The sequence below is a fragment of the Marmota flaviventris genome, chromosome 18 (assembly GCF_047511675.1).
Source record: "Marmota flaviventris isolate mMarFla1 chromosome 18, mMarFla1.hap1, whole genome shotgun sequence".
Lineage (NCBI taxonomy): Eukaryota > Metazoa > Chordata > Mammalia > Rodentia > Sciuridae > Marmota > Marmota flaviventris.
In genome coordinates, this window is record NC_092515.1 from 55,904,312 (window position 1) to 55,927,074 (window position 22,763).

Here is a 22,763-nt window from a genome sequence, read left to right on the forward strand (position 1 = left end):
GGACACCATGTGACAAGCAGATGTTCTGGAGAGGCCACCGGCTGCCCCCCTGCTGGCAGCATTTATTCCTGAACCCCCTCTGGGCGTATCCCAGGCCTTGCTCTCAAGCCCGAGGTCTGCAAAACTGCAACCCAGCCAGGCCCAGGCCTGCTTTTGTAAATAGGGTTTTATTGGAACACAAATTTGTTTATACTCTCGGTGGTTGCCTTCCTGCTGCAAAGGCAGAGTGGAGTCGTCGTGACAGACACAGTCTGGACCACAAGGCCAAAAATATTTAATATCTGTCCCTTTATAGAAAAAGTTTGCTGATCCTCAGGCTAAAGAAGTGGCGAGTGGCTGGGGACCTGGGCTCAGGATGCGGACTGTTCTGGGCTCGGAGCCTGCTGCCTAAGAGCCATGTGACCGTCCGGCGAGTAGGGATATCTCTGTGGGCTTCCATTTCCTCCCCTGGAAGTGAGGATAATAATAAAGTTGCCTCCATCACAGAACATTAGGAAGATGAAATAGGTTGCAGCATTAAAAAGTGGTTGTGATAGAACCAGGAATTTCACATACGGGCCTCTCCTTTAAGCACATAAACTGCTTCTAAGCAAAGATTCACATTGCTCCCATTCATAGGTAAAAGGTGTCTCAAGTGTGCAAAAGTGAGTCCAGGCAGAAATAGACCATCTCAACCCTGGTCAGAGGCATGGAGTCGGCCTCTTCCTCTCCCCCTCCCCCAGGCTCTGAGGCAACCTCGGTAAATTTTATAAAGAAACACATTTCATCACAAGACCTACTCTGGCATTTTTTTGGGGACGTGCTAACACTTGGAACGTGAAGGATGTCCCAACAGATCATGTGAGCGAGGGAGATAGGAACACTGCTGAGGAAGTGGGAACTTCCTTGAATGTCCCTTTCCTTTGTCCTCTGAACCCCAACACTTGCCCTGGTTGGATCCTTGCCAGCAGGGACGCCCATCCGCCCTTTCCTGGCAGGGCTGGCCAGTGGGTGCAGGGCTGGCCAGGTTACTGGACCCCTAGGAGTTCACAGGGACCAAGGGACCAGGGCTGCAGCTGGGGGCTTGGTAACAAGGGCCTCCCACTCCTCTGGGGCTAGAGGAAGGGCTAGGGACACAGAGGATGACACACCAGTTCACACTGTGCATTCTTGGATGGTAGGACCCATGTCTTCAGATGCAACTAAAAAATACCATTTCTGGTCACAATAACCAGCATCCACTAATTCAGGTGCTATGCTAAGCACATTTTATTTAATCTTCACAAACACCCAGTGGGACAGATAACTATTTTTCTTCCCACTTACTAAGAAAACAAAGACTTAAAGAGGTTAGATCATTTTCTATTTAATATACTATGGGAAAGAGAGCCAGGATTCCATCTCCAATATGGCGCCCAGCCCACAGAAGTTACCCAATGTGTATCTGGACGTATGAGTGAGTGGGTGAATGATGGCGCCGTCCTGTACGAATCTCGACCCTGTGTGTTTTACACCACGCACCACTGTCTCCTGTTTGTCTCTGTATTCCAAGAACCAGAGCAGACGAGAGGCACTCAAATGGTTTCGTTAACTGGGAAAGGACAACAGGTTGGAATTACAAAAATCAGGGTTTCCTCCAAATCCTTTGCCAACGGGGCAACATACCGCCTCTGTAGCTTGGAATAAAGAGGAGAGGGGCTGCGGGGTGGTGGTGGATGAAGTGTACAGGTTGGTGCCTGAGAGATGGCGGGTCTCAATAAAGGGCAGCTCAACTCCTCACAGGTTTTGTTCACATTACATTATCTCCACACGAATCACCACCCTCATTCTGTGGGTGTTTGCTGAACAAATTGGAAGGTGTGTGCCATCTGACAGCTACCCATCCGTTGGGCTTTGCAACCTGAACTTCCTCTAGGGAAGAGAAGGTGACGAGGACAGGTGGTGAGCTAGGAGAAGCAGCTTTGTGCTTCACAGCAGAGCCTCTCTGCCCACCAATCTACATTTTCTCCCTTCCTCTTATCTTGCAGTGCTTCATAGACCCAAGTTCACCACAGAGAGTTTGGCAGACTCTGGTGCTGGACCCTCAGCATACTCTGCTATTATTTCCCACCTGGAGATACAAAACAAACAAAAACCCAAATAAACTGAGGCCTGGAGATATCATAGGGTTGGCGCAGGACAGCTGCTGGGTGGCTGTGTTAGGACTGTGGTGTTCTAGGGGGTCTGTTTCCTCCTTAATCTTTCTATGTCATCAAAATTTCCATAATGGGTCTAATTTATGTTTCTTTCCAAAGGAGGAAAGCCCTAAAAAGAGATAAGAGCAAAGTCACTGCAACTTTGGAGAAAGCAGCGCTGCTGACTACGGACATGCACTCTCCCTGGCCCATAAGACAGAGCGCAGTTCCCTGCAGCACTGACCCACAGCGGTCTTCCCTGCCTTCCCTGACTCAGGCTTTCCTGCAGCTTCACTCCTTTCCCAGGGCTCTGGACTCACCTACAGGGAGGTCCCCGAGTCCTCATCTGAGCTAAGTCCTAGGGGAAAACTCAGAGGGTGGAGATCCCAGCGGGACTTCAAGCAGCTCCAAGGCCAGCAGTGGAGAGAAGAGTGAAGATCTTACCCGGAGAAAGGGACAAACAGCCATGAGACACCCAGCAATTCCTCTCCCAGGCATCTACCCAAGAGGAATGCGAATGGGCACACAAAGACTGTGTGGTTTCACTCACAGGAACATCATTCCTAATGGTCCCAAAGTGGAAATAACCGGAACATCCATCAGCTGGTGGCAGGTTGAACAGTGTGTTGTACCTGCACACCAAGACACTAAGAACGAGATGCACACGCCTGCTCCGTCAGGATGGACCTCAGGACGGTAGACTAAGGGAGCGAGAGGGCACGTGTTGTAAGATCCCGTTATGTGAAGCGTCCAAAAAAGGCAAATCTACAAACAGGAAGTAGATAGGTGATTGCCAGGGGCTTGGAGGTGGGAAGAAATAAGGCGTGACAGTAAGGGGCACGGGGCTTCCTTCTGGGGTGGTAAAGGTGTCCGTAAACTAGAGTAGGGTAATGGTTGCACCACTCTGTAAACATACAGAAGCCCGTGACGGTTCACATTTTAAAGGATGAGTTTTATGTAACACGTGTGTAAATGGTATCTCATTGTTGTAGAAAAGGAGAGAAACCGGCCTTGGAGGGGAGAGTCCTGAAGGAGCAATGGGGCCTGTGCCCACGGAGGCCAGCCCTGCCGGGCGCCCAGCCAGGGGCACTGACCCAGCTCCCGCCCTGGTGCAGCACCCATTCTGATGGGAAGGACAGGCCCCAGCGAGAGACATCCCTGCTAGAGGCTGTGCTGAGGGCCGAACTGTGGACGCGTCTCTTGTTGCAGGACCGAGGAGCAGAGGTCTGGACAGAGCACAGCTTTGCTCTGTGCCCCATCCATGCCCTGGGCTCAGAGTGAGTGTCCTGGGGAAAAACCCTACAACAGTCTTGTCCTCTCTGGAGGGGGAAGTGCCCGTTTCTCTTTGTAAGCCCTGGATCTCTGGGTGCTCCCCAGGTGGAAGAGTATAGGGACAGTCCCAGGGTGCTGAGACCCAAGAGGCAGCAGGGACATGGGGTGTGACTGACATGTTCCATGAGCGTCTCTCCTAGCAGCCCAGGGCAAGCGCTGAGGGATGGAGCCCCTACCGGGCTTCCCAGGACCCACTGGCAGGACATGGTCACATCTTCTCCCTGGTCCCTCTTGCACTGATGCAAATGGCCAGTGGATATTCCCGACACAGAGGTGGGAAACCCCTGGAAAGAGCTCACAGCTGTTTCCTAAAACAGCAGAGAAAATAAGGAGAGAAGCTACCTCGGCTTCTCACAGCCGAGATCCAGGGCGCACGGAGCTCAGCGGCTCCCCTGAGCTTGGGCCCTACAGAGGGCGGTGGAAAGGGCACCGGGTGAGCTGTCTTTATGACATTATTGATTTATTCTCCACCTGCAGCTGAAAACCATGCCCGGACAGACAATAAAAATAAGTACTTAACCATATCGCCAGCTCCGCCGTCAAAAATGGATTTTACACTTAAAGATACAGCTGATCTGGGCGAGGGTTTTAATGACATTTTTGAGTTTTAAATTAAAAAAAAAATCAAATCTTTAAAAAAAATTAAATGAGAAATCACCCACGTGGCTCTTTGTGGGCTGCCTCGCCTCACGCCTCCAGGCATGGGGGTTGGGGCTTGCATATGTAACAGGGGAGTGGGGAGGCCTGGGGGATGTGGCTTCCTTGGTGGAGATGAGCAGACCCAGTCCACGGAAAGGGGTAACTGAGCAGGATGCAGGGAGCAGGAGAGGGAGGTGGGGAAGAAATGGGAGCCCCAGGAACGGATGGGGTGGGGGCTGGGCTGGTTATTTACAGTCTTTAAATTAGAGCTCAGGGCCACCCCCTCCCTCATCCAGGTCTTTCCAGATGGCAGTGAAGAAGAGATGCCCATGGGCAGCCTTCGTGCATCCTGGATTTACCTCTTTGGAGGCAGTTACCCCTGCCTGTTTTATACTATTGCTGTTTCTAAAAATGCCAGTCTCCTCCTGCAGGAGTTACGTCTGGTTAATCCATAGGTTTCGATCGCTCATCCTGGACCTGGGCCACCAGAGACTGCTGAGCGCACGGCTGGGGGGCGGAAGGGAAGGGAGATGGCAGGATCGGGGTGCAGTGAGCTCAGGGGCTCTCTGTCAAGCAGAGCACCTTTGCATCAGCCCCCTGGAGAGGCTGATGAGGCTGCGCTGGGAGACAGGGAGAGACTGGGTCCTAAGTGGAAGTGTGCCTTGCCCCTCAGCCCTTATTTTTCCTTCGGTGCCCATGAGGCCTCGGGTTGCTCGTTTCTCTGGTGATTGTAGAAGCCCTGGGTACAGCCCTGCCTGATGGCCCACTCCCAGGAAATCAAAGTTAAAAGATCTGCTCACCGCAGTCTGAGAGTTGTCCGGAGCATGTTGCTGAATTAGGAGGGATCTGAGCGCCATGGCCTGGGATCACTGACTTCAAACACTGACACAAGCCAAGCAATGAGAAATGTGCGGTTTCATCTGCCAGAGACCCTGGCCCCTGCTGCACTTTCTAGACTCCGCTGGTAGCAGGGCGGATGATGGCGGCACCATCTACCCCCTCGGATGAACACAGTGTGCGTGGAGGCTGCTGAGCCTTCTGACTTAGCATTTCTAGAAGTTTCCTTTCAATGGCCATGGGTGGTTCAGCTGTGCCCCTTCTGCTGCCTTTATGACACCTTGGGAAAAACGTGAACTTGAAGTTACACGATCGGAGGGAAGCGGACATTTACTAACGGCTGTCCTGGTGCTGGGCGTGAGACTGAGTGCTTGTTACATGTACTAGCTTTTGAGAGATTAGTAAATACAGTGATCGTGTCTGACGAGGAAGGACGATGAAGGAACTCTCTGGAGAGATGGGAATGTTCTAAATGGCCCTAAGGGTGGGTACCTCCTTTGGTCTTAATGGAACAGCTAAGGGTCTGTGTATCCAGGTATATTGGTTTGATGTTAATATCTGTAAAAAAAAATAATGCTCAAGTGCACAGGGCAGAATGGGAATCATTACCAAAGCCAGGTGATGGTATGTGAGGGTTTGAGGCACCTGTTGTAGGCAGAGTTCTAAGATGACCCCAGAGATGCCCCTGTATGATCTCCTCCCCTCCATTGGGGTGAGGACCTGTGAGTGTGCTGGGCTGTTATTCCTGTGACTGTGTCCCCTTCATGGTAAATATGAAGCAATTTCACATCTATGATTAAGGTTCCTAGCCAGCTTGGTTGATTCAAAGAGAGAGTACCCTGGAGGGCCTGGCCTGATCAGATGAGCCATGAGGAGAGAATTTGGGGTTTCCTGAACTCCCAGACTCAGAGCAGCCAAGACTTTCTCTCTCTGACCCTGCAGAAGTGAGCCTCAGATGAGACCCGCTGGCAAGACCCTCGCAGGAGACTTACGAAGCTGTATCCAGAATCCTTACCCACAGAGAGTATGAGGAAAAAACACACAGGTGTTATTCCAAGATATTACCTTTATGGTACTTTGTTACACAGCAGCAGGTAACTAGTAAGATACTTTGCATTTGAAATTTTCTGGGACATAAACAGTTAAAGCAAGTGCAATGGACGTTTAAGAGAGTGAAGGACAGTGTTAGGGAGCATGGACATAGACCCAGATTTGCCTCCCAACTCCACCCCTTTCTTGTATTGTGGTCTTGGCAAATTTACTTGTTCTCTCTGACCCTCGGTTTCTTCATCTTCACCATGAGAGGGACAAGAGGGTTCACTCCGAGAGCGTTCTAGCAGAGAAGCAAGAGGATCAGGGTATTCAAAGTGCAGAGTGTTGGAGAGGACAGATGTCAGTGTGGTGAGAAGGGTGACAAGATGACAGTGAGTGAGCAGGTTTGTCTCATGACAGAGAGCTGCTGTCACCCGTTTCCTTTGTCACCTTAGGCAATGGAGCCCATCATCTCTGAGCTTTGGTGCCTCTACCACTGACGTTTTTAAAGATGTGCTTTCCTATTATAAGAGCTCGCGTGTGCAGGCCTGAGAGCTGCCGTGGACACTCACATTATTGTCCATGACCATCTTGAAGATCTTTCCTGGGTGTCTTGTCCCAGAAGGTCAGGTGCCACCCCCCACCTGTCACGGGCAATAAGTCCCACCTCAAGGACATCAAACATTCTTGACAAGGCCGACAGAAGTCCCCAGAACACTCCAGGGCAAGATGGGAACAAGGACTCTAGCAACGGTTGAAAGGACCCAGAGAGGGAACTGCTGTAATTAACTTAATTTGAACTTGGCAGTGGCCACAGCTGTCAATGACACTCCTCCCCCTGGGGAAAAGGTGCCACCGGATCATTTTAATGACCATGAGGACTTCTGTTGTTCACTGTGGCTGAAAGATGCCACTTCAAGGGCTGCAGGACCTAGGAACTCCAGCCCCAGGAGGGGCAGGGATTTGCTGGACATGGACACGGCAGTGGCCTTCAGTCTCTCAGCTGGAGAGGACCAGCCTGACAGTGTTTGCACGAGGAAGGCCTTGGTGCCTGGCTGTCTTGGGTAGAAAACGCCCTCGGCCTCATCTTCTCTTCCAGCAAAGGGGAAGCATCTCAAAGGCCCATGCTCCCACCAGGTCCAGACGCCGGCCGAGGGTCCCCCTTGCGGGGCTCGGCTCCCAGCACCCCCTCAGCTGGATTTGTTTCCCTGTCCTGCCCTGGTTTCTCCTTCACCTTCAGCTACCTATTTATCTGCATTTTGTTTATTACAGCGATTTTGCAGGCTGCCCCAAATTCACTGTGGAATAGGCGACTTATTTAAAGAAGAATAAACACTGAGATGCAGGCATGATTCCCCTCTTTGATAGATAAGAAGACGGAAAGCTGCAGGAGAAGCTGCCCACGGCCTCAGGACGGCTGAGTAGGGAAGTGCACATTTCAGACTAGGTGAAAACCCCCAGCCCTCCCCCCACTCTGCCACCCTGCGGCCAGCGAGGACCTCAGGGGCCTGGAAGGAGGCGCTGCTTTTGCATACCAAAGCCCCCCTCGTCTCCAAGCCTGCAAAGAAGCTTCTGAGTTCCCTGTTTACATATCTGAGAACCAGGCCCGGTCTAGGGAGGTTCAGGAAACTGCCAAGGTCACAGGGCCAAGGGCGGTGGGACAGAACTTGAGACAGGGGCACAGCTGCACTCATGCAAGGCTGTGGCTGCCATCAGAAAACAGGATCAACGTCATCAGTCATAGGAACGGGACCTGCATTCCATCAAGCGCTATATCCCTGGGCTCCTAGGTACCATCCAGCACCCTGTGTCACCCCAGAGGAGCTGTAGACCATCTGTCCTGGTGTAGCTGTGTATCATCCTGTGTCCCGACCCGTGAAGCCTCCATGGAGTCGATAACCCACCATTATTCTTCTGGGTCTGTGTTGCGTGAAATCCCGAATGGTTTATTTCGAATGTCTGAGTAAGCTATGGGTAGAAGACCTGCACTCTACTTTGGAAGTTCTGTGCCTGGATGGAATTTGTCCAGGAGGGGCTGTTAGTCCAGAACTTCCCCTGTTGGTCTCTCTCCAGGGTCTAGCAAACTCGCCTGAATCTGGGGGAGCTGGTGGTCAAATCCATCTCCCAGAACTTGGTTCCAAGTCCTTGAAAATGCATCCTGTGCCACACTCTGGGCAGGATTGGTGCTTCCTTGCAGGAAGGGAAGGAAGGAAGAGGCTGCCAAGTGCCCAGGCCTGCGTGGCTACTGTACACCAGTGATTTCATTCTCTCGCCTCTTGGCATGGCTGACCTAATTTTAAGATGAAAAAGCTGATGATCTGAGAAATTGTTGCTTGGCTCCAATCACAGGGTTAATTTGTGATGGGGCTAATATTTGGACCAGATCCTGTGGCCCAAATGCCCATACTCCTTTCCACAGATTTTCAGCGGTCACCTGATTTCTACTGATAGGTGACCAGTAGAAAGAGTCCTGGCGTCCCCACAATGGAAGAATTCATGGAAGCCCACCTACTCGCTGCCCTAGATCAAGGTCCAGGGTGTAAGATTCATAAACGCTCTGGCTTGTCCCCAAACATCCTTGACCGTGTCACGCAGTCTGAGATAGCACCTCTCGGAACCTCCGTTTCAGAAAGTCAAACTCCAGGGTCCACAATCTGCGGCTGGTGGGCTGAGAGCCCTACCACGCAGAAGGGCCTGCTCCAATTCCCCAATTAGTAACATGTTGTCGGGTTCAATTCTCTTCCAGGTGAAATTGGGCAGGCAGAATTCCCAGCTGAGGTAAAAGACACTCTTTAAAAAACTGTTTTACAAAATACATTTTTAATTGGCTTGGATTTTAAGATAAAAACAGCCTAGTCCAACCACAATGTGGCGTGACCCAGATTGGGATCAACTAGGGAGGGAGGAGGCAGGAAGGGGCCGGGTCCTCCTCTAGGAGAGGTCAAAGGCACAGCCATCACCCTGCAGGAGAAGTATCCGTGGCAGGGGCTTCCTGGTGTCCTGAGGCTCTGCTCTGTTTTGTGCCCGCATCCAGATGTTCTCAGCTTTCACTATGAGGAGAAGGCAGGAGGGGTGGGATGGGCCGTAGCTCTCTTGGGGAAGGGATCTCAGAGCCAGGGACAGAGCTGGGCAAGGACAGTCAGCCTGGAGCCAGGTGTGAACCAAAACCTGTGTCTCATCCAAGGGTGGACAATGACTCCAGACAGAGCAGAGGCCACTATGCACTCACCAAACCCCACTTCCTATTCTTCAGGGAAAACAGCTAGACTACATTTCCCAGCATCCCTTTCAGTTCAGATAGGGCCATGTGATTTGTTCTGGCCAATAGGATGCGAGTGAGTAGCTGAGGCCATTTCCTACCTGGGCCAGGAAAGTTTTCCTTCCCTTCCCCTCCTGCATCTGCTAGCACAGGAGAGGGGAGAATGGAGAATTAGAAAAAAATGGCAGAATTGTGCTCTGGAGCCTTTGAGCTACCACTTGGAGGCGATCCTCTCAGCAGGAACACCCTCAGGGAGTGGTGTCTGTGTGACAATTTGATATTTTTTTCTGTTGATGCTTTTAAACATCTGTTACCCTTCCATGACTAATAAACAAGATGGGAAACATAAAGACCAAGGAAGCATTCTGAGCATAAGACGGCCAGGGATAAGAGAAGTGGTAACTAGGAGGGGTAACTAGACAAGTCCCAAGACATGCAGAGTGGAGAGGGGGTGGGTATGGGGCTCCCAGCCACAACTGTCTTGATAGGGAGGGCGCCCTGTGGACTCATTTGGCCCCCATGGTGGCCTGTCCCGCCTCCTCCTCTCCATCCTCACGGACCATATTCCTGGATCCTTAGATCTTCTACATTCAGGTCTGGTGGTGAGCACCTTCCATGTTTTATCTCACTCCATGTTTCTTCCTTCACAATTACCCTCTGAAGGAGGCTCTGTGACAGTCCCATTGTGCAGGTGAGCAAGTGATTTGCCTGAGGTCACCAATGGACACTGCCCTTCTCACTCTATAGTCCTACTCTTGACCACGCACTGTGAAAGCCTCCGACTCCTATCACAGTCTTGTCTCTCATACCCACCCTTCCTTCCTTCCTTCCTTCCTTCCTTCCTTCCTTCCTTCCTTCCTTCCTTCCTTCCTTCCTTCCTTCCATCATCTCTCCCCTTCCTCCAGCCCACATTTCCTCCCTCCACCCCCTCCTCATCCATCCAAGGACTGATTCACTCCTGCATGTCTGAGCTTCCTCTGCCTCCTGGACACAATGCAGGCCCTAGCACAGAACCACCTGGGTTCTAGAAGGATCCACCTGGGTGGGCGAGATGGTCCCAGGAAAGTCTACTCAATGACGCATGAGCTGAGCAAAGCCACTTTGACAGCAGGGTGCAGCCTGCTCCAACTTGGGCAGATTCTCCTGACCCCAGCCTAGAAGTCAGCCTGCAACTGGGAAAGACTGCAGCCAGGGTGGCTGGTGCAGCGGAAAGTGCTGGGTCAGGGGACAGGGTGTGGGGAGGAGGATGACAGGACAAAGGCTGTGAGAGGCATTTGCAGCTGTGGGGAGCTCCTGTGAAGGAGCCCCGACTGGCTTGGGTTTTGAGCTGGTCCTGTCCTGGTTGCTCTCAGCCCATCCTCCCAATGGGGGAGACCACAGTCATGTGACAGTTTCATTTCCCCCAGAACTTTCTTGGCATTTCCCTTCTTCTCCTTTCCCTCTATCTGGGGGTTCGTTTCCTTCCGCAGGGGAAGTGCAGTGTGCAGTTGGCACTTCTCCAGAGTTCCAGGCGGAGCCTCAGCGCTGCCTCCCGCCTCCAGCCCAAATCTCCACCAGGAGGATGGAGAGAAGGGAAATCGACGACCTGGTCTTTTACAAAACCCGAGCTGGCTGCCTGGCTGCCCAGAGATGCTATCAATTGATTAACATGCAGCCTGCCAGCTCCCGCTTGATAAGAGAGCGCATCCTACAGGGGAGCCTCCAGCCCCTTACAGAGGAGCTCACACCTCCATCACCACCTGCCCTTCCCACGCCCCCTCCAGTTCCTGTGCTCATCCCTGCACACGGGGTGGCACGGGGCACCCTGGCAGCCTGGCCTGCCCCAGGACTGGGTGGCAGCTGCAGGAGGTAATCACCAGGCTGCCTGCTCCCTGCAGAACAGAGCCACCTCTCACTGAGCACCTGAGGAGGGGTCCGAGGAGAGGGCATGCCAGGACAGGGGGGCGCTCCGCATCCCTCTTCCCTCCTTCCTTCTTCCCATCAGTAAATGTGCATCGGGGCTTCTGAACAAATGCTGCTGGAGGAAACGGGGCAGGGAACGAAAGGAAAGGAGCAAAGGGAGAGGAAAGGAGGGAGGGAGAAGGGACAGAGCCATCGGCCATCAGCTGCGCATCAGGGGAGCTGGTGCGAGAAGGAACAGGGACTGCGAGACCGGATCATGGGGATCCTCTGAGGAAGTGACAAGAAGAATGAAAATAAGCTTCTCTCTGCTCGCCCGAGGCTACGGGCTCCATTAACTCAGAGAAGGTCAGGGTGGCTGAGTAGAGGGACTCAGTGAAGCTGGCGGGCTAGACAGCCAGGAGGGCGTGGGGACCTGAGATCTCCAGCCTCCCTGGGTTGGGTCTCCGTTCTCCGGGCAACGCTCAGGCAGTGACATGACCTGCCGTGATCCTTGCCATCTGTGCTCCCTGGACTGGCTCCCGGTGGCAGGTCAGGAATGGGAGTCACCTCTCACGGAACAGTGGCCGTCCTGATGAGTATCAGCAGTGCCAGGGGCAGAAGGGGTGTGCTGGATGGGGAGGGCTCAGAGCAGACGTAGCAGCTGCAGGTGCCCCGTGCGCCCTCTCTGCATCTTCCACTCGCACCGTCTGGGACATCCGACTGCATGGCTATTCCGTTTCTGGGGCAGTGGTGGGGAGGGACAGGGGCTAAGAGTCCTTCTCAGCAGTCACTTATCCAAAAGCACCACAACCCAGGTTGGAGTCCAGGTTCCCTAAGACCCAGGAGACCTCCCTTCTCACTAGGCACCAGCTAAGCCAGGGTCGTGCAGGAGATGCCCAAGATGCTGCCACTGTGGGTCCCCACAGTCCCTCTCCCCAACATGGGCTCTGGCTTCTCCCCACCCAGAAGCAGAGCATTCAGGTGACCCCGGCCCATGGTGGCTGAGAAGGGAGCAGAGCCCAGCTGTCTGCAAATAACCCAGAGGGGTCTCATTCCTTGGGGCCACACACACGTCCACTGGGCGGTCATAGGCCCAGCAGCAGCTCTCGGGCCTCCTGTGTGAGTGGTGAAGGGTTTCCTTCAACAGGAGAATGGACCAGGACAGCCTGCCCTGGGAGACGCCTGGGGCATATTCCAGGTGGCAGCTGAGCCAGGTGCCTGCTGCGAAGGTGGAGCCCTGACCCTCCTGGCAGCTCCAGCCCTGGACTGTGGTCTCTGTTGAGGACCAGGCAGGGAGCTGCTCAGCTAGCCCCTTCCTGCTGGAGCAAACAACTGTGGCCTTGGAAGAGGGGCGTGTGTGTGTGCAAGTGAGCCTGCAGTTGTGTGTGTGCAAAGGCATTTGTATAGAAAGCTGCTCAACAAGAGGAAGAACCCAGAGGTCTGGCCCAAGAGAGTCAGCATCCTGGTGTGGTGAACAGGACAGAGGGTCACAGCAGCTTGTGTCCTGGACCTACCCTTATAGGTCCCAGGACCCCTGGAAAAAGTGCTCAGCTTTCCCAAGCCTCAATTTCATATCTACAAAAACAGATAACTTGCTCTTTTGCTTGATGCGCCTTAGGAAGATGAGACCTGTTGAGAGCCACAGCCAAAGGGGCCCCAGCAAACTTCCAGCTGCCAGCAAACTTCCAGCTGCCGGCTGATGATTGGCTCACAGCAGCCCCAGCAACATCTAGCTGATTGGCTCCTCTGCAGTGATGCTCATTGGGCTGTTTCCCTGCCCTTTCAGACCATGGAGCTGCTCATTGGGGGACTTTTTTGGCTTCGCCCACGCGACCCAGCCAATCGGCCTCAAGAGCAGGAGGATGGGGGGAGGTGATGAGGCTTGTGTTGGAGGGAGAGGCTTGTGTTGTTGGAGAGAGAGGCTTGTGGGAAGCCGGTGGTGGCAGTTGGGCTCTGAGGGTTTTTCCTGAGGAGCAGTTTTGTTTGGCGTGTGTGGTTCTAAAAATAAAGTTAGTTTCTTTTGACAAGTGGCTCCTGATTGTGCCCAGCCAGACTGCGGCAAGACCTGATGTTATGTGAAAAGATTTAGCATGAGAACTGGTATACAACAAACACTCAATAATGGCCTGTTCCCTCCTGGATCAGCAATCTCTTCTTCAATCCCGTGTTACTACTCACTGAGTGAGAGTGTCTTAACCTTTCTGTGCCACAGGTTTCTCACTTTAGAACAGCAACAATAATAATAATACCTACTTGACAGCGCTGTTTGAAGAGTGAATAAGTGAATACGTTTATGGTGCTAGGACAATTAAGCTCTGTCCTTTGCATGTATGCCACCCACTTGTTATTATTTGATCTCATCACACAGAGGCACTGAATCTCCAACGAGGCTGAGTGCTCTCCATGGACCAGGGCTGAGTTGTTATCCTGAGAACCTAGCACACAGTACATGTGCCATACGTGTGCACTGGTTTGTATGCTGAATTTCGTTGAATTCAGTCCACGGGCACAAGCTAACCGCTGAAGACAGCAAAACTTTGCAAGAAAAAGATGTTTTTGTTTTTATCTTTTTAAATTGCTTTAGAAATTTTTTAGATGAGGTGATTTTAAAGCACCATTGAACTTCCCATGCGTCTTCTCTAAGCATGAAGACCCGCCGGGTCCCTCCTGGACCTTCCATTTCTCCAAAGGACTTACACATCCAAACGCGGGACAGAGACATCGTGTCTGGCCAAACAGGAGCTAAGTTGAAAAGGGTCCACGGGTGGCCAGCGTCGGGCAGAGGCACAGAGTGAATTAGCAAATTAGCAGAAATGACTTCTGCAGAAAGACTAATAAAGCATCCATCCAATAATGGGATGGATGTGTCACCTGCAAGGCGCCCTGCGCTCCTCACAGACAGAATCTGGGTCCCCGCGGGCCATGGAGGTGGATTTGGGAAGCCTTGTGGGTCGTTCCAACACACTTCAGAGGAAAGAAAAGGCCCAAGGCAAAGATGAAGCCTGACCATGGAGCGTGGTGCGTGGCCCTGGGACCATCGCTGCGTCTCGCCCAGGACTTCCCCTGCCAGCTCAGGGTCCCTGTCCCATGTGGGGCCTGACCTCTTGAGTTTTGGAGGTAGGGGTGCAGTGGTGGGCAAGGGGAGCATTTATGATGGCCTTGAAACTCAAAATAATTAGTTGGAGAGTCAGGAGAACAAAGTTGTAAAAAAAGGAGTGAAATAAATTTTCCAATTGGCCATTTCCACTCATCTTTGGGCGGGGGGGGATAGAAGTGACCATATAGCTACACTGATCACTCGAATGTCTTTGAAAATGTTAGGATAATCTGAATCAATATCAGTGTAGGCCACGTGTTTATCAGAACTAAAACATGAACATCAAAACCTCACTCAGGGACTGATTTTGTTTCTGCTGGCTTTCGGCACCCAGGTTGCAAAAAAAAAAAAAAAAAAAAAAACCAAAAAAACAATGAGCTTTGCAAGATGGAAAGAAGATTTTCAAGCATAGAGGGATCTGTTCTTGCTCACACGAGCGAGCTAAATAGCTACCTTTACAGCAGGACTTATCAGTGCCTTTGATGAGTTAAGTCATAATGGACATTATAAACCTCCAAGATGGAGAGACTGCAGGGAATATTTCTCAAATTCATTTGACCACCAGTTACCCTCTGCAGCATCATTTAGAAGTATCAGTAGCTATCCTAAAATAAATAAATCCTCACTGCTTCTCGCTCTGGGTGGGCCGGACCCTCTTGTGTGAGAACAGCACTTCCTCGCAGATCAGTGTCCGTCACCGCCTCTCTGTCATCTGTCCCTGAGGACCCCCTCCCCCTCCCACCTCCCACAAAGTGTATTTTGAGTAGAATAGTTAGCCTATTTTAAGCAGTCCATCCTAAACGTGCCACTCAGGTTTGGCCTAGGTCACCCCACTGATTTTCACCTGGTGGGGAGGTTGATGGGGAGGAGTTTAAAGTTTCTCTCCCGTTTTGAACGAATATCTATTGAAATCTCCCTCAGAACATTTTTTTCATCTTAACGAGGGATGGTTTAGTTACAGGACCTCCGGCTTTCAAGGCCAAGAACAGCTCAAGTCCATCCTGTGTGACTCCCCTTGGTGAAGTTCACCATCAGGCAGAACCAATCCAAGATGCCAGTGGTCTGCAGGGTGCTTATTTAGGGCAGTGTGCACAGGAACGGGGCCCGCCTGTGGTGGGCGTGTGGGTAGGTGGAAATTCACCTGTAGACTTCACGGCATTGCTTAATCTCAATCAAAAAATGAATCACAAAGAACTAGAATGACCATGAGGAGGCATTTTCCCTGTTTGGGGAAATTGAAAATTTTTTAATGAAGCGAAAGAACAGGAAGAAGCCCTTCAGCTATTGAGACCCATTCCAAAGTAAGGGAACAATCTCAGTGCACCCCTTGGAGAGAAACTCAATTTTATTACCCAGGATGTGAAAGGCAGGCAGAGAGGGCCGTGGTTCAGGGTCTGCAGAGACCCAAGGGCTCTCAGATTCAGGAGATGGTCTTTGGCCAGGACTCTGGGGGCTTCAGAGCACCTGACTCCCTGGAAATCTCCTGGGCCTCCGGGAGCCCCTGTGCTCCTGGAGGTAAATAGCTCAGTTTTCATCTTTGCATATGGATGAACTTTCTGCATTTTAAATGAGAATCTCTCCAGAAGGGGATAAGTCTCTGTGTTCTCAGCTTGGGGATCCAGAAGACACTGGGAAATGAGACAGCCTGTCAATCCTTTCAATCCGAGAGGGATGTGGTTACAAATCAGTGGGAGAAGCATTTGCATCGAGAATCGAAAAGTCGAAGTCTCAGGACTTAAGAAGTCTGTCCCTGGGGACCCGAGTGGCATATCAGTTGCTTGGTGCTGCTACCGCGGATCTCTCTTGCTGCCCACCCCATTTGGAAAGCAGGCAGGAGAGCTGGTCTCCGCCAGGGTTCTGGTCACTCTCTGGGCAGTGGGAAGCCCCTTCAGCACCTCCTTCTTCTTTTGGGTGATGAGAAAATGAAAACCACTCTAGGGACTTCAGGAGACTGGTGTGGAGGGAAATGCTCTGCACTGGATATGGAGAATCTCAGGCTCTCCTCCCTCCCCTCTTCCCCTTCACGTGCAGTTGGGAGGGCCGCTCTGGGTGACGCTGCTTGGGATTGGAGCATGCTCCTGCCACCTAGTATCTGAGTGACATTGGGGCAGGTTCTGAGGTCCCCCAGAATGCTCCCGTGTTTATGGGAGGCTGCAGTGTCACCTTGCATGGATCTCCTAGGTGTACCCCGAGGGTTCCACCAACCTGCAGGGAACAGATCCAACTTGGCATCTGGCACAGGGGTCATGCTCCTTATGTCACAGGCAGCTAGTGTTGTGCTATTGTATCATCACCATCATGAGAGAAAGACCGAGAAGCCAGTTTTCAAGTTAGATGAACTCAGGGGGAGAACCCATCTCAGCCACATGTAGGTGAACCCGTCCTGATTCCCCTCTAGCTAAGGCACCCTGGAGCAGCTCACTGATGGAAGAAGCCCCCCCCCCCCACTTTCTCCAGCCTCCTGGCAGTGAGTCAAGAGGAGCAGGAATCTCTTGGACCTAACAGGTCCTCACCTCCTCATCCATCCATCCATCCATCCATCCATCCACCCATCCGTCCTGTGTGCACAGAATGTTCTAGGCATCCCCTCCTGTGACCAAAGCCCAGGGAATAAAACTGAGTAATGCAAGTGATTTCCCTTGGGGATTTCAGAGAAAGGACAGGCGGGCAATGTCACAACACAAAGCAAGAGCAACAGCAGAGGGAGGGACAGACCCATCAGAGAACAGAGGTACCCAACTCAGTCTGGGTGATAGGAGGGCTTCTGGAGGGCAGACCTCTCATTTAGAAAACAAGGAGGGAGGGTGATTCAGAGAGAATTCACCTGGCCAAAGGAACAGCAGTGACAAGCCGAGTGTCTGCTCTTTTTTAGGGAAGACTAGGATGGGAAGTTTTGAACATGGTGCTTCCAAGTGCCCAGACCTGTGCAGGGCAGAGGGAAGGTGTCCAGGAAACAGCTGTTTTTCAACTCCCAGACAGATAGAAGCTGAGGAGTAGATGCAGTCACGTAGCCTGGAAGCCAAAAGGGCCCAGGAAGAGCCTTGAGGAGCCCTCACGCCTGCCTGGCCCTGGAGCTGCCGGGCATCCTCCCGAGCCGCTGTACGGCTCACCAGCCTGGACACGGGCACAGCTGGACACGTGCCTGAGTCTTGATTGAATCGCCAGCCATTCAAATGAGGCAGGAGTGAAGACGAAACGCCAGGCAGTGGGAGTCACCAGAGCCTCTGTACCCCAGGAAACCAAGGGCTGTGTGGGGAGATCCACGGAGGAGCCTCCTCTGACGGAAAGGAGAGTTGAGCTCTAAGACTCACTGGTTATCACTGGATGAATAAATCACTCAGACCATGCAACTCCTGGCAGGAGAGAGAGAGAGGAGAGAGAGAGAGAGAGAGAGAGAGAGAGAGAGAGAGGAATCTCCATGTACTGACACATGAGTGTAGAACACCTGTGCACTGGAGGGGCTGGACAGTCCTCCATGATGGGTTCTGTGAACCGAGACACAAAGACGCAGATGCCTTTCATAATGAGGACCCATAATGGTGACGATAACGAGGGAAGGGACGCCGTTCTGATATCTCTGTACGATTTGAGCTGTCGTGCCCAGCAGTGGTTCTGGGATAAGGGAAGGATGGGGAAGGAGCAGGTTGGAGGTTTACTGAGGATGTGGGGATGGGTCAGCATATGAGTTCAGATTCGTGGTGACGAAGGGAACGGCCAGGTGCAAATTAGAGAAATCCAGTTAAAGGCAGAGACAATGGTGATGCCGTCTGTACGTGGAGGCGTGCTCCTCTAAGTCCGGGTTCAGAGAAGACAGGAACAGGAGTGGAGGTGGGGCACAGAGGGCAAGCCGTCAGGGAGGGTCAGGGTGTCGGAGACCACCAGCATGATACACATGGTGGAACCAGCTCTCTACCTTCAGGATGAGTTTGGTGGCTGGAGCAGCACAAGACCCAGACACCAGGGCCCCCATGGTGGTCTTCCCACAAATGGGACAAACTCCAAACTGAACACACGGGTAAGGGGGCCCAGTGACCAGGGTGCAGCAATAGTCTTATGAACAAGATAGGGCACAGATGTGAGGATGGGACCTTTGGTCAGTCAAACAAGCAGGTTTGGAAGTCTTTCCCTGGGGTCTGACAGCATATGCAGTGTGGCCTCTGGTTTGGGGGACACGGGAAGCAGGCAGAGAGCCAGCTTGCCAGCGCCAAGTCCCCATCAACTCTGGAGTCGCCATCCCTCTGCCCTGGCTCTCCCTGGTGAAATCAATCACCAGCATCCAACATCCCACAGAGAACCTCAACCTCTGGCCCTGGTGCCCCCCACCTCTCAGCCCAAAAATCGTGCCGCACCAGCCGACAACCACCAGGTAACAAAAAAACGTTCTGCTCCGGATGTGTGAATTAGGCCAACTGATGAACAATTTTTCTTAAGAGGATTTGCTTACCTAAACCTAATACACCACACCCGAGAAGTCACGTGAGCCCTGGGTAGAGCTGGCTACAGGGACAGACAAGGTGCCGGGGACCTTCCTGTGAAAGCAGCAAGGAAGGGGTGACTTAGTGGGGACCAGTTAGACCCGAGCTGGCCATGACTGCAGCCTGTCCACACAACAGCGGGTCTCCTCTGTCCCTTCCTCAGGAAGCCTGGACCAAGAAAAAGGCCAGGGTGGGGGATCCCAACCCAAGTGACTAACTGACTAATTAAAAGTCAGACTCAGAACTTCCCCCCAAGCCCAAAAATCTCAGGCTACCTTGCAAAGTTCTTGGTGAATTAAAAAAAATCCTATTTAAAAATAAAACAAAATATCCCCATGAGCTGGGCAGTGTGTGTGTGTGTGGGGGGCGTATAGCAGGAGGTTCAGACATGAGCTCTGAGGACAGGTCTTCAGGATCAGACGACCAGAATGTAGACACAGAGGCATTTGCCACATTTCTTAGAACGGCCTGCCTGGGATTGGGGTGGGGGTGAGTCAGCCATTCACAAGGGGTGCGAGATGGAAGGGACATTCAAAAGACAAAATTGCAATTACCGCCCCAAATCAAAATGAGCTCAGAGCAGTGAGCAGAAGAGAACATTAAATAAAGAGTCTGAGGCTGCTGTGGCCCAACCTGCTTTCCTCACGTTACGCTGGCTCCAGCCCTGTGTTCTCTTCATCGCGAGAAAGATAAGCAGTGTGTTTGGCCTGGGACGCTCTGCCCCAGGTGTGAACCCATGTAGAGAGGTGTAGATTGCATGTTCCCAGACAGACATGTCCAGGGACCTCAGACAGCACCAATCACAAAGGTCCCAAAGCAGAGACAGCTGAGGCCTCATCCATGGTCAAGGGTACCCTATGTTCTATTCCTACGATCGCAGCTCAGCCACAGGAAGAAACCAACCACCATCTCTCCATGAAAAAGGCAGCAAAATCTCACAAACACATGGAGGAATGAGAGGCCTGACTCCAAAGAGAACATTCTATGCAATTCCATGTACACAGCACACAAAAGCTGGCAAAATTAATCTTTGGGTTTAGGAGGGAGGTGGGGTAGCGTGGGGAGAGGGGTCACTGGGGTGGTTCTGATGTGGTTTTCCACGTCGGCCCTGGTTCTGTGGGTGTTCACACATCGTGAAGGTCTGTTAACCTTTACTTCCTTTACTTCAGTAAGAAGATTCCTTAAAGATACAAAAAAAAAAAAAAAAAAGATACAGTAAGAAGATTCCTTAAAGATACAAAATCAGGTGGCGCTCAAAACAACCAGCTCTTTGTAGACCTGGAAGAAGGACAATCAGTTCTTCCCAGGATGTTAAGTTCCAAGAGAAGAGAGCTTCCTCCCCCAGAGCCTTCACAGGAGCAAAGACCTGGCCCGTCCTTTGTGGACAAGCATTAATAAAAATGGAATGTTCTTTCTCCAAGGCCTGCAATCCCTAGTTCTAACAGGATTTCCCTGAAAATAAGGTTCTTTTGGAAAGATCCAGGATTTATGATTCTTGGTCCTTGCTGTGGTGGCGGCAGGTGTAACCTCTGCACTGCTATTTTCAAGGCCTTCTATCACACTTGGCCTCCCCAGGAGGCCAGAGCTCTTGCATGCGATCGTATGAGTTTTCTATTGCTGCCATAACAAATGGCCACCAATTCCGTGGCTGCAAACGGCACAGATTTATTGCATCGCAGTTCCGGAGGTCAGCAGCCCAGTGTGGGCCTCGCTGAACTAAAACTGAAGTGCAGCCAGCCGTGCTCCTTTCTGGAGGCACCAGGGGAAATTCGTTTTGCTCACTCATGTTCCTGGCAGAGTCCGGCTCTGAGATCCTGCTCCTTTGCTGGCTCTCAGCAGAGTTGGCTCTCAGCTCCTAGAAGGCCCCCAGATGTCCCTGCATGTAGCCTCCTGTGACTCAGAACCACCCACAGGCTTCCACCCTGAGGTCTCCAGCCCTGGCACTACATCCTAGAAGGTTCTCAGGTGATCAGACTGGGCCCACTCACATAATCCAGCCTAGTCTTCCACCTCAAGGTCTGTAAAGCCAATGGCTTCTGCAAAGTCCCTAGAAAGGAAAAGCCAGTTTTCTATTCTATCATCCCACTTCTGACACTAAACGGGTGGGCTCAGCGGGCCCCAGTTGGAGGCTGAGGAGGTGGCTTACTTTTGACCCTCGGGACCTGCAGTCAGAGAAGACCTCACAGGTGTGGGGCTCCGTCCTACAAGACTGCTGATCTCAGGTGCAGGCCTCCTGCCGGTTCTTCCTAGTGACTGGCTGGGGCCTGGGGGCCTCCATTAGAACGGGGGTAGCAGGAGTTGCACTCCCCCTCTGGGCATGCCCCACTTCTGCAGCCTCCACCCGTGCTCAGCCCAGAATCCCCCAAACCCAGCAGTTTCGAGTTGCTCTGGAGGTCCCATTACGCAAACCACTGGCCTTTAGCAACCGAACTCCATCCAGAGTCCCACTGGTCTCCCTGGAGTTGATTTCCCTGTCAATCATCCTCTGCTCTCCAAAAGTCACTGTGACTCTTAACTCAGAAGTAGCCTTTTCATTGGTTCATTTGTTCAACAAATATGTGAGTGCTGACCACATGTCAAACTCACTTCTGGAAACGGTAGACATAGAAACAAAACAGAAACATCTCTGGCTTTTATGGAATTAATCTTTTAGCAGAATGGAGATGATATACAAATATATCATTAAAATAAGCAGTTACCTAGGCAGCTTCTATAATGGCTCCCAGAGATTCCTGTTGAATTCTTCCTCATTGAGCTATGAGATGACCACAGTCTTGGCCACCGTCTTTCTCGCCACCTTGCAAAATATCCTGAGGTAAAGGATCTTGCTAAACCACACCACCCAAGTTCCAGACCCACAAAAATTCTAAGATAATGTTGTTGTTTTAAACCTGCAATGCATTGTGGTATTTGTTACATGGCAATAGCTAACTGATACATGTGTTATGTCAGATGGTGATGTCTTAACAGAAAAAAAAAAAAAAAAAGAATACAGCAAGAAAGGAGAATAGGGAATTCCAGAACAGAGCTGGGCTGCACTTGAGAAGAAGTTTCATTTGGAAGATTCCATATGATATCATAACAAGTATGACACTCAAGAGTAGCTTCTAGGCAGCTATGATTTTCGAATGACAGGGGGTGGTTCTGGCACTGACCAATACAATCAGCAGGCTTGGAACCGTCACACACTGAGTCAGTTTCAAAGACACAACCTAAATTCCTTTACTATGCTTTATTACTCTCCCTGCACGATGCTCCCCAGGTTCTGTTATCACAGCTGCTACTAGAAATTCTCTGAGTTTTATTAACAGAGCGGTTTCTTGCTGTGGGATTATATAACATACCTTGTATATCTGCCTTCATCTATATGGATGGAGAATTCCATATGGATTAAGTTTTCAAAGGAGGAGGTTCACAAAGAGGAGTCCTTCTCTTCGAAATGCAGATGGCGGGGCCTGGAGATGCTTCAAATGTGAGCTATTTAATAAATGATGGCGCTAGGAAAATAAACAAACCAGTGGAAAGAGAAGCAGATCTTGCTCATGACACCCAGGGCTGTTTTCGTATGCAAATTCATCTCTGCAGCCGGGGGTGTTTTCATTTTCCAGATTCTGATTCTCCAATCATGATAAATCCCTCTGATTATTATTTTTTTTTCCTTGCAAGTTACAATTTAAGGTTCTATACAGTAGTAGTCGGCCTGAGAATATTGGTGGGTGTAATTCTTGGTCTTGGTTGAGGCAGAAACTTAAGTGAGTGTAACGATTTATATGATCAAATAAAATCTCTTCTGAATAATAATAATAATAAAAACATCTTTCCTACGTCTCCCAACTCTCTTAAGTCATTTAGCGCATCCACCAAAATGGGATGCCCGCGGCTGCGTTTGAACGGGTCTAAATGCTGGCACGTAAATTCTCTCTCTCTCTCTCTCCCTCCCTCCCTCCCTCCTTTACAAAGGAAGTTTCAGAAACAGGCAGAGGATTAATTGACCTCTCCATGCCTCTGAATCCCCATATTTAAAACAAACAATAAGACAGGGAAAAAAGGCTTATTGT

General features: G+C 51.3%; 1 protein-coding gene across 3 annotated transcripts in view; it reads right to left on the reverse strand.

The window, feature by feature from the left end:
* The window catches only part of Maf (MAF bZIP transcription factor), a 312,899-nt gene that overhangs the window by 203,626 nt on the left and 86,510 nt on the right, over positions 1–22,763 (reverse strand). Inside the window, exon 2 of one of the 3 annotated variants that reach the window (XM_071604454.1) lies at positions 17,553–17,583. The exons of the other annotated variants lie outside the window; for them this stretch is intronic. Within the exon in view, the coding sequence (XP_071460555.1) occupies positions 17,568–17,583 (16 nt within the window). The 3' untranslated portion in view covers positions 17,553–17,567. Of the gene's footprint in view, positions 1–17,552; positions 17,584–22,763 lie in introns of those variants that run through there. 3 annotated transcript variants of the gene reach the window in all.